The sequence below is a fragment of the Aquarana catesbeiana genome, linkage group LG07, assembly GCF_042186555.1.
Source record: "Aquarana catesbeiana isolate 2022-GZ linkage group LG07, ASM4218655v1, whole genome shotgun sequence".
Lineage (NCBI taxonomy): Eukaryota > Metazoa > Chordata > Amphibia > Anura > Ranidae > Aquarana > Aquarana catesbeiana.
The window spans coordinates 14,040,269-14,053,920 of NC_133330.1; the positions used below are offsets into that span (position 1 = coordinate 14,040,269).

The 13,652-nt window shown below is 48.0% G+C and overlaps 1 protein-coding gene across 1 annotated transcript in view; it reads left to right on the forward strand.

Annotated features, from left to right (window-relative positions):
* MAPKAPK3 (MAPK activated protein kinase 3) overlaps positions 1-13,652 on the forward strand; it is a 72,431-nt gene that overhangs the window by 55,429 nt on the left and 3,350 nt on the right. Inside the window, exons 2-7 of the mRNA XM_073591623.1 lie at positions 743-882; positions 2,525-2,589; positions 7,528-7,607; positions 7,704-7,830; positions 9,942-10,017; positions 12,187-12,311. Of these exons, the coding sequence (XP_073447724.1) occupies positions 743-882; positions 2,525-2,589; positions 7,528-7,607; positions 7,704-7,830; positions 9,942-10,017; positions 12,187-12,311 (613 nt within the window). The remainder of the gene's footprint in view (positions 1-742; positions 883-2,524; positions 2,590-7,527; positions 7,608-7,703; positions 7,831-9,941; positions 10,018-12,186; positions 12,312-13,652) is intronic.

Below are 13,652 nucleotides of genomic sequence, written 5' to 3' on the forward strand. Positions count from 1 at the left end.
GTTCTGTACTAGGGGATTGGTATTGGGGGGGGGGGGTGTTCTGTAATGAGGGATCTGTACTCAGGGACAGGGAATGGGGGGGGTGGGTGTCTATACTGAGGGGTCTACAAAGGGGTAGCGGGGGGGTTCTGTACTAAAGGATCTGTACAGGGGGGAGGTTCTGTACTGAGGAATCTGTAATCAGGGACAGGGAATTGTGGGGTGTCTATACTGAGGGGTCTGTACTGAAGGATCTGTACTAGGGGGGGGGGGGATCCTGTACTGCAGTATCTGTACTGGGGGGGGATCCTCTGTACTGGGTGAGTCTATGTCTGTACTGGGGAGCATAGGGGTGTCTATGTCTGTACTGGGGAGCATGGGGGTGTTGTCTGTACCGAATGGTCTGTATTGGAGAAAGGGTGTCTGTACTGAGGAGGTGGGCTGGGAGGGGGGAATTTAGGTCTGTATTGGGGGGGGGGGGGGGGGTTGTGCTGGGGAATAGGGGGGTCCATCTGTACTGTATTTCTTCAGACCACTTCTTTGGAGGGCAGTGTAAAAAATGATGGGGCACCGGTGCCAGCTGTGTTAGGTGTGCCACTGTAAGGGGTTTTCTTCAGCAGTTGCTGATCAAGGAGTGACTGAAGTTAAACAAAAAGCCACCAGAGGGAGCAGCAGGTACAAATCTTATTTTTGGAAATATGGTACAGCAAGCATGATTCTCTTCCCTGCTCCATAATAGCCTCTCTCCTCCTCTCTTCTCCAGATTCTGCATGACAGCCCCAAGGCTCGGCGGGAGGTGGATTACCATACCAGAGCATCAGGGGGGCCGCATATCGTGGGTGTCCTGGACGTGTATGAGAACATCCATCGTGGCAAGAGATGCCTGCTCATTGTCATGGAGTGGTGGGTCAGACATGGGTTCTCATCCCTCCATCTACAGCTAAATGACCTGAGGTCACATCAGACAGAGCCGAGCAGCTGACTCTCTAATAGTTGAGGATGTGGGGTCTCTATGAGGTTCCAGACACCAATCTGCACATTATGATAATCACTTTATGGAGGAGCACAGTAGTTGGGGCATCATTAACTGTGATTATTCTACAGCATCTGGTTCATTGTGAAGTCCTTATTGGATTGTGGAATAATGAGGAAAGCTGGAAAAAGGAGGGGGGGGGGAGTCAGGATTGTGGGTAATATGGTTGATATTGGGATACTATGACATCACATAAGGCTCAATGCACCAATCTAACACACCAGGATAAGGATCCATGTTTAAGATATAACAGTTTATTAACAACAGCATTGTCGATAATAGACAACCTATGGTTATACTGCATATAGAACATTGAAGGCCAGCCCCTTCCTTCCCTCCCATTCCTTTCCTTCCCTTCCTTCCTTCCCTTCCTTCCTCTTTAATCACCCATGCCACCTTCCATTTTCTTCCTTACTACATTCTTTCCATCCTACCTTCCTTCCTCCATCCCATTTTCCTATCCTTCCTTCCTACCTTCCAATCTTCTTCCCTTTCCTTCCTTTCTTCCCTTCTTCCCTCATTCCTTCACCATCCCACCTTCCAGCCGCCTTCCCCTTCCTTTCCTTGTTCCTTCCTCCCTTCCTTCCCCTCCCACCTTGCTTCCTTCTTTTCTGCTTTCATTCCTTCCCCTTTCTGATTTTCCTTTTCTTTTTCCTTCTTTCCTTCCTTTCTCCCTCCCTCCCTCCATCCCTTCCTTCCCTCCCTTCCTCCCTCCATCCCTTCCTTCCCTCCCTCCATCACTTCCCTCCCTCCATCACCTTCCTCCCTCCATCCCTTCCTTCCCTCCCTCCATCCCTTCCTCCCTCCATCCCTTCCTCCCTCCATCCCTTCCCTCCCTCCATCACTTCCTCCCTCCATCCCTTCCCTCCCTCCATCACTTCCTCCCTCCATCACTTCCCTCCCTCCATCACTTCCTCCCTCCATCACTTCCCTCCCTCCATCCTTCCATCCCTCCCTCCATCCCTTCTTTCCTTCTGCCTTCATTCTTTTCTCTTTCCTGTTCGCTCTTCTTTTTCTTTTTTTTTCTTTTTCCTTTCTTCCTTCCTTTCTTCCTTCCTTTCTTCCTTCCTTTCTTCCTTCCTTTCTTCCTTCCTCAGTCTTTCCTATCTTCCTTCCATCCTACCTTCCTTTGTCCCTCCCATCTTCCTCTTCTTTCCTTTTCCCTCCTTCCCTTCCCTGCCACCTTGCTTCCTTCCTTTCTGTCTTCATTCCTTCTCCTTTCTAGGGGGTGTGTCCTATGCCTGCATACTTTTGCTAATAAGTGTCCCTCGTTTCCATCTCAAAAAGTTGGGAGGTATGTTTACACCAGTGGCGGCTGGTGCTGAAAATTTTTTGGGGTGACGCAAACAAACTGAAAAATTCTGAAAAATACTGAAAAAAAAACCATCAAATGTAGCCACTTTGCCTGCTTTCCTTCCTTCCTTCCCTCCCTTTCCCTGTTCTCTCTTCTTTTTCTCTCTTCCTTTTTTCTTTTCTCTCTTCCTAATCATTGTCATGTGTTGTATATTTCAGCATGCAGGGAGGGGAGCTCTTCACTCGCATCCAGCAGAGAGGTGATCAGGCCTTCACAGAACGAGGTAAATAGAATTCATGTCATCTGATTATTGTTTGTGGGTAAATCCAACCAAAACTGATATTTTATTGTTTGGTGGATGCTGGGGGAGGGGTTGGTTTCTTCTCTCTTTCAGAATTCGGTCATGTAGTTCATGGGGTGGGGAAGGAGCTCTGTGATGGGTAATGACAGGAGGAGAGATCAGAGGGTAGGCCGGTCAGCACAGCAGTATTCAGTGCTTGTGCAGATACACTATATTACCAAAAGTATTAGGACACCTGCCTTTACACCATAGCTCCCAACTGTCCCTGATTTGGAACAATGTCCCTCATGTTGGTCTGATCTATATAGTTTTATATAAACAGTTTTTATCAGTTTTTATCTTTCAAAAAGTGTTTCCCAGTGCTAAAACTTTCATTCAATTTCTAAATTGCTACATTTGCAAGTTTCCAAAGCCAATATAAAGGTAGTGGTAAAAAAAACACTTGTGGGTTTAACTAATCATTATTTTTGTACAATTCTCCTTTAAGGGGGCGTGGCAGGGGATGTGTCCTATGCCTGCATACTTTTGCTATTAAGTGTCCCTCGTTCTCATCTCAAAAAGTTGGGAGGTATGTTTACACCAGTGGCAGCTGGTGCTCAAAATTTTTTGGGGGGACGCAAACAAACTGAAAAATTCTGAAAAATACTGAAAAAAAAACATCAAATGCAGCCACTGTGCCCATCAAATGCAGCCACTGTGCCCATCAAATGCACCCACTGTGCCCATCAAATGCAGCCACTGTGCCCAGCAATTGCCGCCACTGTGCCCAGCAATTGCCGCCACTGTGCCCAGCAATTGCCGCCACTGTGCCCATCAAATGCAGCCACTGTGCCCCATCAAATGCAGCCACTGTGCCCCATCAAATGCAGCCACTGTGCCCCATCAAATGCAGCCACTGTGCCCCATCAAATGCAGCCACTGTGCCCCATCAAATGCAGCCACTGTGCCCATCAAATGCAGCTACTGTGCCCCATCAAATGCAGCCACTGTGCCCCATCAAATGCAGCCACTGTGCCCCATCAAATGCAGCCACTGTGCCCCATCAAATGCAGCCACTGTGCCCCATCAAATGCAGCCACTGTGCCCCATCAAATGCAGCCACTGTGCCCCATCAAATGCAGCCACTGTGCCCCCATCAAATGCAGCCACTGTGCCCCCATCAAATGCAGCCACTGTGCCCCCATCAAATGCAGCCACTGTGCCCCATCAAATGCAGCCACTGTGCCCCATCAAATGCAGCCACTGTGCCCCCATCAAATGCAGCCACTGTGCCCCCATCAAATGCAGCCACTGTGCCCCCATCAAATGCAGCCACTGTGCCCCCATCAAATGCAGCCACTGTGCCCCCATCAAATGCAGCCACTGTGCCCCATCAAATGCAGCCACTGTGCCCCATCAAATGCAGCCACTGTGCCCCATCAAATGCAGCCACTGTGCCCCCATCAAATGCAGCCACTGTGCCCCCATCAAATGCAGCCACTGTGCCCCCATCAAATGCAGCCACTGTGCCCCCATCAAATGCAGCCACTGTGCCCCCATCAAATGCAGCCACTGTGCCCCCATCAAATGCAGCCACTGTGCCCCCATCAAATGCAGCCACTGTGCCTCATCAAATGCTGCCACTGTGCCCATCAAAATTTGCCAGTGTGATCCCCCCACCTGCTCGCTGTCTTATCATCACATACCCTATTTTGGTGGCGGGTCAGGCAGCGGGTGATGGCAGAGAGCTGTGGGACCTTGCAGCGGGTTAGACAGCAGTGAGCTGTGTCCTCCATGCGTCTCCTCCCCTCCTCCTGATAGGTGTCCAATAGCGCCTGTCCATTCAGCCAATCAGGTGATGGGTAACAGACCCGCGCTTCCTGATTGGCAGAAAGGCGGTTCAGTGTTAGAAAAGCGAATATTCATTCACTTTTCTAACACACCTGGGTGGACTCCGAGCGTCCATGCATTGTGCTCGGAGTCCACCTTTTTTGAAGCCTATTGGAGGTTATGACTCTAATCAGGTGCTTCAGAAATACACCTCCGCCACTGTAATTTAGGCGCCCGGCATCCAAAAAGGGTCTGGATGCCTGAATAGGGAGTGCTATGCATGAATCTATCCATTACCATATAGGGGGGTGGCTTTAATGGATGGGCCACCCCCTCTTTACACACATATGAACTTTAATGGCATCCCAGTCTTAGTCCGTAGGGTTCAATATTGAGTTGGCTCCACCCTTTGCAGCTATAACAGCTTCAACTCTTCTGGGAAGGCCATCCACAAGGTTTAGGAGTGTGTCTATGGGAATGTTCCAGAAGAGCATTTGTGAGGTCAGGCACTGATGTTGGACGAGAAGGCCTGGCTCGTATTCTCTGCTTTAATTCTTCCCAAAGGTGTTCTATCAGGTTGAGGTCAGGACTCTGTGCAGGCCAGTCAGGTTCCTCCACCCTAAACTCGCTCATCCATATCTTTATGTACCTTGCTTTGTGCACTGGTGTGCAGTCATGTTGGAACAGGAAGGGGCCTTCCCCAAACTGTTCCCACAAAGTTGGGAGCATGAAATTGTCCAAAATGTCTTGGTATGCTGACGCCTTAAGCATTCCCTTGACTGGAACTAAGGGGCCAAGCCCAACCCCTGAAAAACAACCCCCACACCATAATCCCCCCTCCACCAAATGATTTGGACCAGTGCACAAAGGTCCATAAAGACATGGATGAGCGAGTTTGGGGTGGAGGAACTTGACTGGCCAAATGTTCTTCTGGAAGAATGGTCAAACATTCCCATAGACACACTCCTAAACCTTGTGGACAGCCTTCCCAGAAGAGTTGAAGCTGTTATAGCTGCAAAGGGCGGACCAACTCAATATTGAACCCTACGGACTAAGACTGTGCGTGTAAAGGCAGGCGTACCAATACTTTTGGTAATATATTGTATTTCTGTCTCCACACAGATGTTGAGGTGGTCACACTCAGTGCACAGGGCCCGGGGCCCAGTCCTAGGTCCACTGGAAGGACATCAGGATGGTGGGGGGAATTTGGTGTGATCAGAATAAAAAAAAAAAGTCTAATGTCACAAAAATGCCCGGTGGAGAATTGAGTAATCCAATATGGTGGAGAGAGGAAACGTCCCGACCAACTTTGTGTGATGAAGAATTATTTATTAATGACACCAATGACGCGTTTTGTGACAACATGTCACTTCCTCAGATAACGGATGTGTCAGAGATTCTAAAACCGATTAAATACGGGAAAGATACAATAATGGAGGAGGATGATAAAAATGAAATGTCTCCAGATCACAACTAGGAGCGTCAGCGATGAAGAGTAATGAACATGAATAAAAGTATAGCAATTATGACTAAATATAAGTATGAACAATGACAGCAAAAAAACACAAAAACTGAAGATTTTATGTAGTGATGTCAATAAAAATGGTCCAATAGAATTATTACAAGAAAACAAAGTAGAAGGTGATCTCATGAGGAGTAAAAATAGATGTGTGCCCATTATGAGGGGTTCCCACCATCCCTGTGCTGAGATTCCAGGTCTGTACACCTGCTGTGCCCATTATGAGAGGTTCCCCCCATCCCTGTGCTGAGTTCCCAGGTCTGTACACCCGCTGTGCCCATCATGAGGGGTTCCCGCATTCCCTGTGCTGAGTTCCCGGGTCTGTACACCCGCTGTGCCAATTATGAGGGGTTCCCACCATCCCTGTGCTGAGTTCCCGGGTCTGTACACCCGCTGTGCCCATCATGAGGGGTTCCCACCATCCCTGTGCTGAGTTCCCGGGTCTGTACACCCGCTGTGCCCATCATGAGGGGTTCCCACCATCCCTGTGCTGAGTTCCCGGGTCTGTATACCTGCTGTGCCCATTATGAGGGGTTCCCACCATCCCTGTGCTGAGTTCCCGGGTCTGTACACCCGCTGTGCCCATTATGAGGGGTTTCCACTATCCCTGTGCTGAGTTCCCAGGTCTGTACACCCGCTGTGCCCATCATGAGGGGTTCCCACCATCCCTGTGCTGAGTTCCCGGGTCTGTACACCCGCTGTGCCCATTATGAGGGGTTTCCACTATCCCTGTGCTGAGTTCCCGGGTCTGTACACCTGCTGTGCCCATCATGAGGGGTTCCCGCCATCCCTGTGCTGAGTTCCCGGGTCTGTACACCCGCTGTGCCAATTATGAGGGGTTCCCACCATCCCTGTGCTGAGTTCCCGGGTCTGTACACCCGCTGTGCCAATTATGAGGGGTTCCCACCATCCCTGTGCTGAGTTCCCGGGTCTGTACACCCGCTGTGCCCATCATGAGGGGTTCCCACCATCCCTGTGCTGAGTTCCCGGGTCTGTACACCCGCTGTGCCCATTATGAGGGGTTCCCACCATCCCTGTGCTGAGTTCCCGGGTCTGTACACCCGCTGTGCCCATTATGAGGGGTTCCCACCATCCCTGTGCTGAGTTCCCGGGTCTGTACACCCGCTGTGCCCATTATGAGGGGTTCCCAACAATACATAAAGGTAGGTGAGAATACCCCATAAGGGGATGGGAACACCCAAAACTCCCAGGTGGACAGAAGCAGCAAGAGTCAGGGATTGTGGGGGGAGGGGGGCACCCCGCTAGAAGATCCAAGACATATATAACACTCCAGGGACTTTCTCGGCCCACCCGGCTCCACCTATAGCTAAAATATCACATTTAGGTGTTTTGATGCTTTTAAATGAGGGTAACGTAAATCAATGGCCACAGCCAGTACGTTAGAAAAATTTCGACCTCGCAAGTAAAATACGACTTCACCATAACTAGACATGGAGCGCCTCGGTGGCTCGGTATTGTACATTGGATAAATGGGAACATTGTATTTTTAGCATTAATGAGAATGAACGCACAATTAGGACAGCTGATTTTAGATCACTTTTTGAGATAAAATTGAATTTGTGATCCTCCAGAGGCGTCGGAGATAATGCGCGGCATCGGATTGGCCATTCAGCACCTCCACGCGCTGAACATCGCCCACCGAGATGTGAAGGTCAGTAGCTGCGGCCCATCCTCTATGCGTTGTGCATTCTGGGTTGTCTGTCCATAATATTCACCTTATGTTTCTCTGTGTCCCCCCTCCCCCCAGCCTGAGAATCTCCTCTACTCCTCCAAGGACATCAATGCTGATCTGAAGATCACAGATTTCGGCTTCTCCAAAGAGACGACCATACAGAACGCGCTGCAGACGCCCTGCTACACGCCGTACTATGTGGGTGAGTGTGGGGGGAGGGGAGGCGGACAGGCCGGCTAGGTCTACGGGATTGTCCCAGATTTTACAGTAAAATGATGTGTCCTGTATGGATTCAATATGGGATATACTTTGTCCCATATTTAGCAAATGGATGCCTAGCAATCTTTGTTGCTAGGATGCAGGCAGCTCACTCCTGCGTCCTGCTAATACTACCAGAGCTGCACCGCCTCCAGCTGCTTCCTCAGCCAATGGCTGCTGTAGCCCAACCCTCCCTAACCTGCCCCACGTGGTCTGTAACAAGGAGAAGAAAAGTTGAAGTCTGATCCCTGCACTCTGTGGGTTACTTACTCCTGATCCCTGCACTCTGTGCGTCCCTACTCCTGATCCCTGCACTCTGTGCGTCCCTACTCCTGATCCCTGCACTCTGTGATTTATTACTCCTGATCCCTGCACTCTGTGCGTTACTACTCCTGATCCCTGCACTCTGTGCATTACTACTCCTGATCCCTGCACTCTGTGCATTACTACTCCTGATCCCTGCACTCTGTGCGTTACTACTCCTGATCCCTGCACTCTGTGCGTTACTACTCCTGATCCCTGCACTCTGTGCGTTACTACTCCTGATCCCTGCACTCTGTGCGTTACTACTCCTGATCCCTGCACTCTGTGATTTATTACTGCTGATCCCTGCACCGTGTGCGTTACTACTCCTAATCCTTGCACTCTGTGCGTTACTTTTCCTGATCCTTGCACTCTGTTCGTTACTACTCCTGATCCCTGCACTCTGTGTGTTACTACTCTTGACCCTGTGCTCTGTAACTTCTGACTTCTACACTCTCTTACTTTTTACCCCCTGCATTCTGCAGTCTCACTACTTCCCGACCCCTGCACTCTGTGCATTACTTACTTCCAATCTCTGCACTCTCTTACTTACTCCTGGCTTCTGCACTCTATTATTACTTCTTACTCCTGCATGCTGTGTCTTAAATTACTCCTGACCCCTGCAGTGTGAGCATTACTTCTTACATTTGCATTCTCTTACTTACTTCTGACCCCTGCATTCTGTAAGGTACTTACGTCTGATCCCTGCACTCTGTACATTACTTACTGCTGACCTCTGCTCTCTGTTACTTACTCCTGACTTCTGCACTGTATTACTACTCCTGACCCCTGCACTCAGTTACTCCTGATCCTGCACTCTGTGCATTGCTTGCTCCCAACCTCTGCATTCTGTTACTAATCCTTACTCCTGCACACTGTGTTTTACTTACTCCTAATCCCTGAAATCTGTGTGTTACTTATTCCTGACCCCTGCACTCTGTTTCTTACTTCTGATTCCTGCACTCTGTGTATTACTACTCCTGACCCCTGCCCTCTGTGCGTTACTTGCTGCTGACCCCTGCACTCTGTTATTTGCTCCTGACCCCTGAACTCTGTTATATGCTCCTGACCCCTTCATTCTGTTATTACCCCATATTCCTGCACACTGTGTGTTACTTACACCTGATCCTTACAATCTCTGGCTTACTTTTTCCTGATCTCTGCACTGTGTTACTTACTCCTAAGCCCTGTACTCTGTTATATGCTCCTGACCCCTGTACTTTGTGCATTACTTTCTCCTGACCCTTGCACCCTGTTACTACTCCATACTCCTGCACACTGTGTGTTACTTACTCCCAATCCTGCAGTCTGTGCATTACTTACTCCTGATCCCTGCAATCTGTGCATTACATACTCCTGACCCCTGCAATCTGTGCATTACTTACTCCTGACCCCTGCAATCTGTGCATTACTTACTCCTGACCCCTGCAATCTGTGCATTACTTACTCCTGACCCCTGCAATCTGTGCATTACTTACTCCTGACCTCTGCAATCTGTGCATTATTTACTCTTGACCCCTGCAATCTGTGTGTTACTTACTCCTGATCCCTGCACATCTGTTTGCTGATCATCCATGCACTAAATGTCAGAAGCGACAAGCATATTGCCCCTTTTGGTTTCAGAGTGGTCATTCCCCGGTTGTTGCTGTGTATTGTGACTTGTCAGGAATTGATTCATACAGACTTGTAAAACTTCATCCACACAACGTGATTCTTCCATCCTCATCTCTGTTTTCTCTCCTCTTCCTGCAGCTCCGGAGGTTCTGGGCCCTGAAAAATACGACAAGTCGTGTGATATGTGGTCATTGGGGGTCATTATGTATATACTGTAAGTATAAAGATGTCTTTGTATTGTGGTCATCATTGCTCTGCTTCTCACACTTCATCAACTTTACTTCTGATTAACATTATGGCCAAAAGTATGTGAACCCCTCCCCCCCAAGGGTCACATATCCCCAGTGAAGGTTCTTGTATTACTACATCATACAAAGACATTGTAGACAATTACAACCTTGTGGTAACAGTTTGCTGAAGACCCTTTTCTGTAAGGCCTGATCTATGATCCAGGTCTTTTTATTTTTGGTGCCCGACGTGAGGCCTGATATGTGAGCCAGGTCTTTTTTTTTTTTTTTTTTTTTTTTGGCGCCCAATCTGAGGCCTGATGTGTGAGCCAGGCTTTTTTGGTGCTCACTGTAAGGTCTGATGTGCGAACCAGGTCTTTCTATTATTGGTGTACTACATAAGGCCTGATGTGTGAGCTAGGTCTTTTTTTTTGGTGGCCAACGTGAGGCTTGATGTGTGAGCCAGGTCTTTTTTTTGGTGCTCAACGTGAGGCTTAATGTATGAACAAGGTCTTATTTTTTGGTGGCCAATGTGAGGCCGTATGTATGAGCCAGGTCTGTTTTTTTTGGTGCCCAATGTGGGGCTGATGTATGAGCCAGGTCTTTTTTTTTTTTCTTTTGGTAGCCAATGTGAGGCTTGATGTGTGAGCCAGGTCTTTTTTTGGTGCCCAATGTGAGGCCGGATGTATAAGCCAGGTCTGTTTTTTTGGGCCCAATGTGGGGCTTGATGTATGAGCCAGGTCTTTTTTTTTTTTTTTGGTGCCCAACGTGAGGCTTGATGTATGAGCCAGGTCTTATTTTTTGGTGCCCAATGTGAGGCCGGATGTATAAGCCAGGTCAGTTTTTTTTGGTGGCCAATGTGAGGCTTGATGTATGAGCCAGGTCTTTTTTTTTTTTTTTTTTGGTGCCCAACGTGATGCCAGATGTATGAGCCAGGTCTGTTTTTTTGGTGCCCAATGTGAGGCCGGATGTATAAGCCAGATCAGTTTTTTTTTTTGTGGCCAACGTGAGGCTTGATGTATGAGCCAGGTCTTTTTTTTTTTTTTTTTTTTGGTGCTCAACGTGATGCCAGATGTATGAGCCAGGTCTGTTTTTTTTGGTGCCCAATGTGAGGCCGGATGTATAAGCCAGGTCTGTTTTTTTGGTGCCCAACGTGAGGCTTGATGTGTGAGCCAGGTCTTTTATATTTGGTGCCCAACGTGAGGCTTGATGTATGAGTTAGGTGTTTTTTTTTTTTGGTGCTCAACTTGAGGCCGGATGTATGAGCCAGGTCTGTTTTTTTTTTTTTGGTGCCCAACGTGACCTGCCCCGGGATTTCAGTTCTTTCAGTCATAGAGACTCGGCATCACAAGTGGGTGTTAGCTAGGGTGGTCTGCATGCAGTTTGCCTAGGAATGCCCACTATTTTAGACTGACATCCACCCTTCAAGGCATTTTGATATTTGCACAACTTGCTTGCATCAAGGACGAAGGCTCTTAAGAGGAGTACTGAGGCCGGGTGCTGTGATGTTTTTAGAAAGCTATGTACAGCCCCTGCCGGCCCCTCCCACCAGCCATGATTTACCTACATTGCATAGAGAAGCACAGAGACCCAAAGATGACATCACCAGGTCTAAGATATGTTATGTAATGAAAACAGCTTTTACTAAAAAAATGTAATTAGCATTTAATTTTTGATGAGGAGGGAAAAACCAGGGACGGCGACATATAAGCAGATTAGTCTTCAGCTTTAATTCCTCCTATTGTTGCCATATATTGGTAAAAGTGAAAATAATTCTGTGCTTCCAACAGATTTCCTTCAGGCGCTCTTCACGTCCTCTTCTCTGTTTTCATGTTATGATAATCCAGATGGTTGCCATCGTTATCCGTGGAGAGTTCTGTCATCGGATAATACAAACGATTTCAGCTCCATCTGTTCTTCTATTCTGGATATCTTTGTGTTAGAAATTCTGTATATAGCCTTACTTCACATGTGTTACTCTGCTGCTTAACTGCAGACAGGAAACTTTTATTATACAGAGAAAAGACATAGAGTACACCATAGAGAAGCTACAAACTTATAAACACTGCCATCTACTGGCTGAAAAATATAACTGTAGTTGTTCCACAAAATACACGAACATTGAATTCCAACACTTCGTCTCTTCCGCTCTGCAGACTGTGCGGATATCCCCCCTTCTACTCCAACACCGGCCAGGCCATCTCCCCCGGGATGAAGAAGAGGATCAGAATGGGGCAGTACGAGTTCCCAGCGCCGGAGTGGAATGACGTCTCGGAGGAAGGTATGGAAGGCTTAATCAGGGCTTACTGAAAAATACAAGTTATTTTAAAGCAGTATTGAACCCAAAAGCAAACCATTATTATATTGCAGCTTACCAATCCTTTGATGTGGTAGCTGCATTAGTTTTACTTTTTTTAGGCTTTCTTTCTTCTATTTTTATCTGGTGATCCTGCTAATAAAATTTTTATTTTTAAAAGAACAGGCTCTCCAGCAGAATGTATCAGTTACAGGGATGAGACAAACCATTTCCCTCTGACGGGGGTGCCTACAATGATCAACTTTTATTTATTTATGTAAAACCCAAATCCAGGGGGTGGCCTGTCCATTAGGGGCACCTGGGTGCCGCCCCCTCTCTCTACGCCACCCCCCTATATGACTAATGGATAGATTCATGCATTGCATGAATCTATCCATAGGTGCCGCGGCTGCCCCCTGTTCATGCGTTCGGCCCCTTTTAGGACGCCGGACGCATGAATTACAGCGGCCGGGTTTTTTTTTAATCTCCTGATTAGAGCCAGAGGCTCTAATAGGCTTCAAAATCGGGTGGGCTCGGGTCGCAGAGAATGCGAACGGAGACCACCCCTGTGTGTTACAACAGCGAATGAATATTCGCTGTTGAAACACTGATCCTCAATCCGGCCAAGCAGAAGCAGGTGTGAGACCCGTTTTCTGATTGGCCGAAAAGAGAAGACTCCCAATTGGCTGCCGAGGAGGAAAACGAAAGCCGCTGCCGCCGTGATGACCCGTGGAGAGCAGGTTACGGGAGGTCGCCACCACCGCTGAGCAGGGGAAGCTGTCGGTGATGGGGGGGGGGGGGGGGCATACTGTTTGCCGCCACTGCCCAAATCTCAAAAGGAAAACATTTTTTACTGCAACTGATTATAAAGTGTGAGCTGGAGTTTGGCTTTGTTGGTGTATTTAAATCTGCTAGTAAATTTAACACTCCCCCTCCCCCCCCTAAGACTGACAATGCTGTTGTCTGCTGTGCCCCCTGTGCTCCTTCATCCAGAGTGGGGGGGGGCACTCTAATACAGGAGGTGTGTTACTGGCCAGATTACCAGGTGAAAACAGAGGGGGGAAAAAAGCCCAAAAAAAAGAAAGCAAAAGCAGCCGTCACATCTAATGATTGGTAAGCTGCAATACATTACCATTTTGGTTTTAATACCACTTTAAAATGTAAATTTTTTTTTAACCTGTAAGGTTTCTTTAAGTGATGTCAGGGGCAGATGGAAGGTCACATCTCTGATCTACAGATGAAGGAATACATTGTTACATTGTATTTTCTCAATGACACACGCAGAGTTTCTGCAAGTGTCCCTTCACCTGGGAATGGCTGCATTTT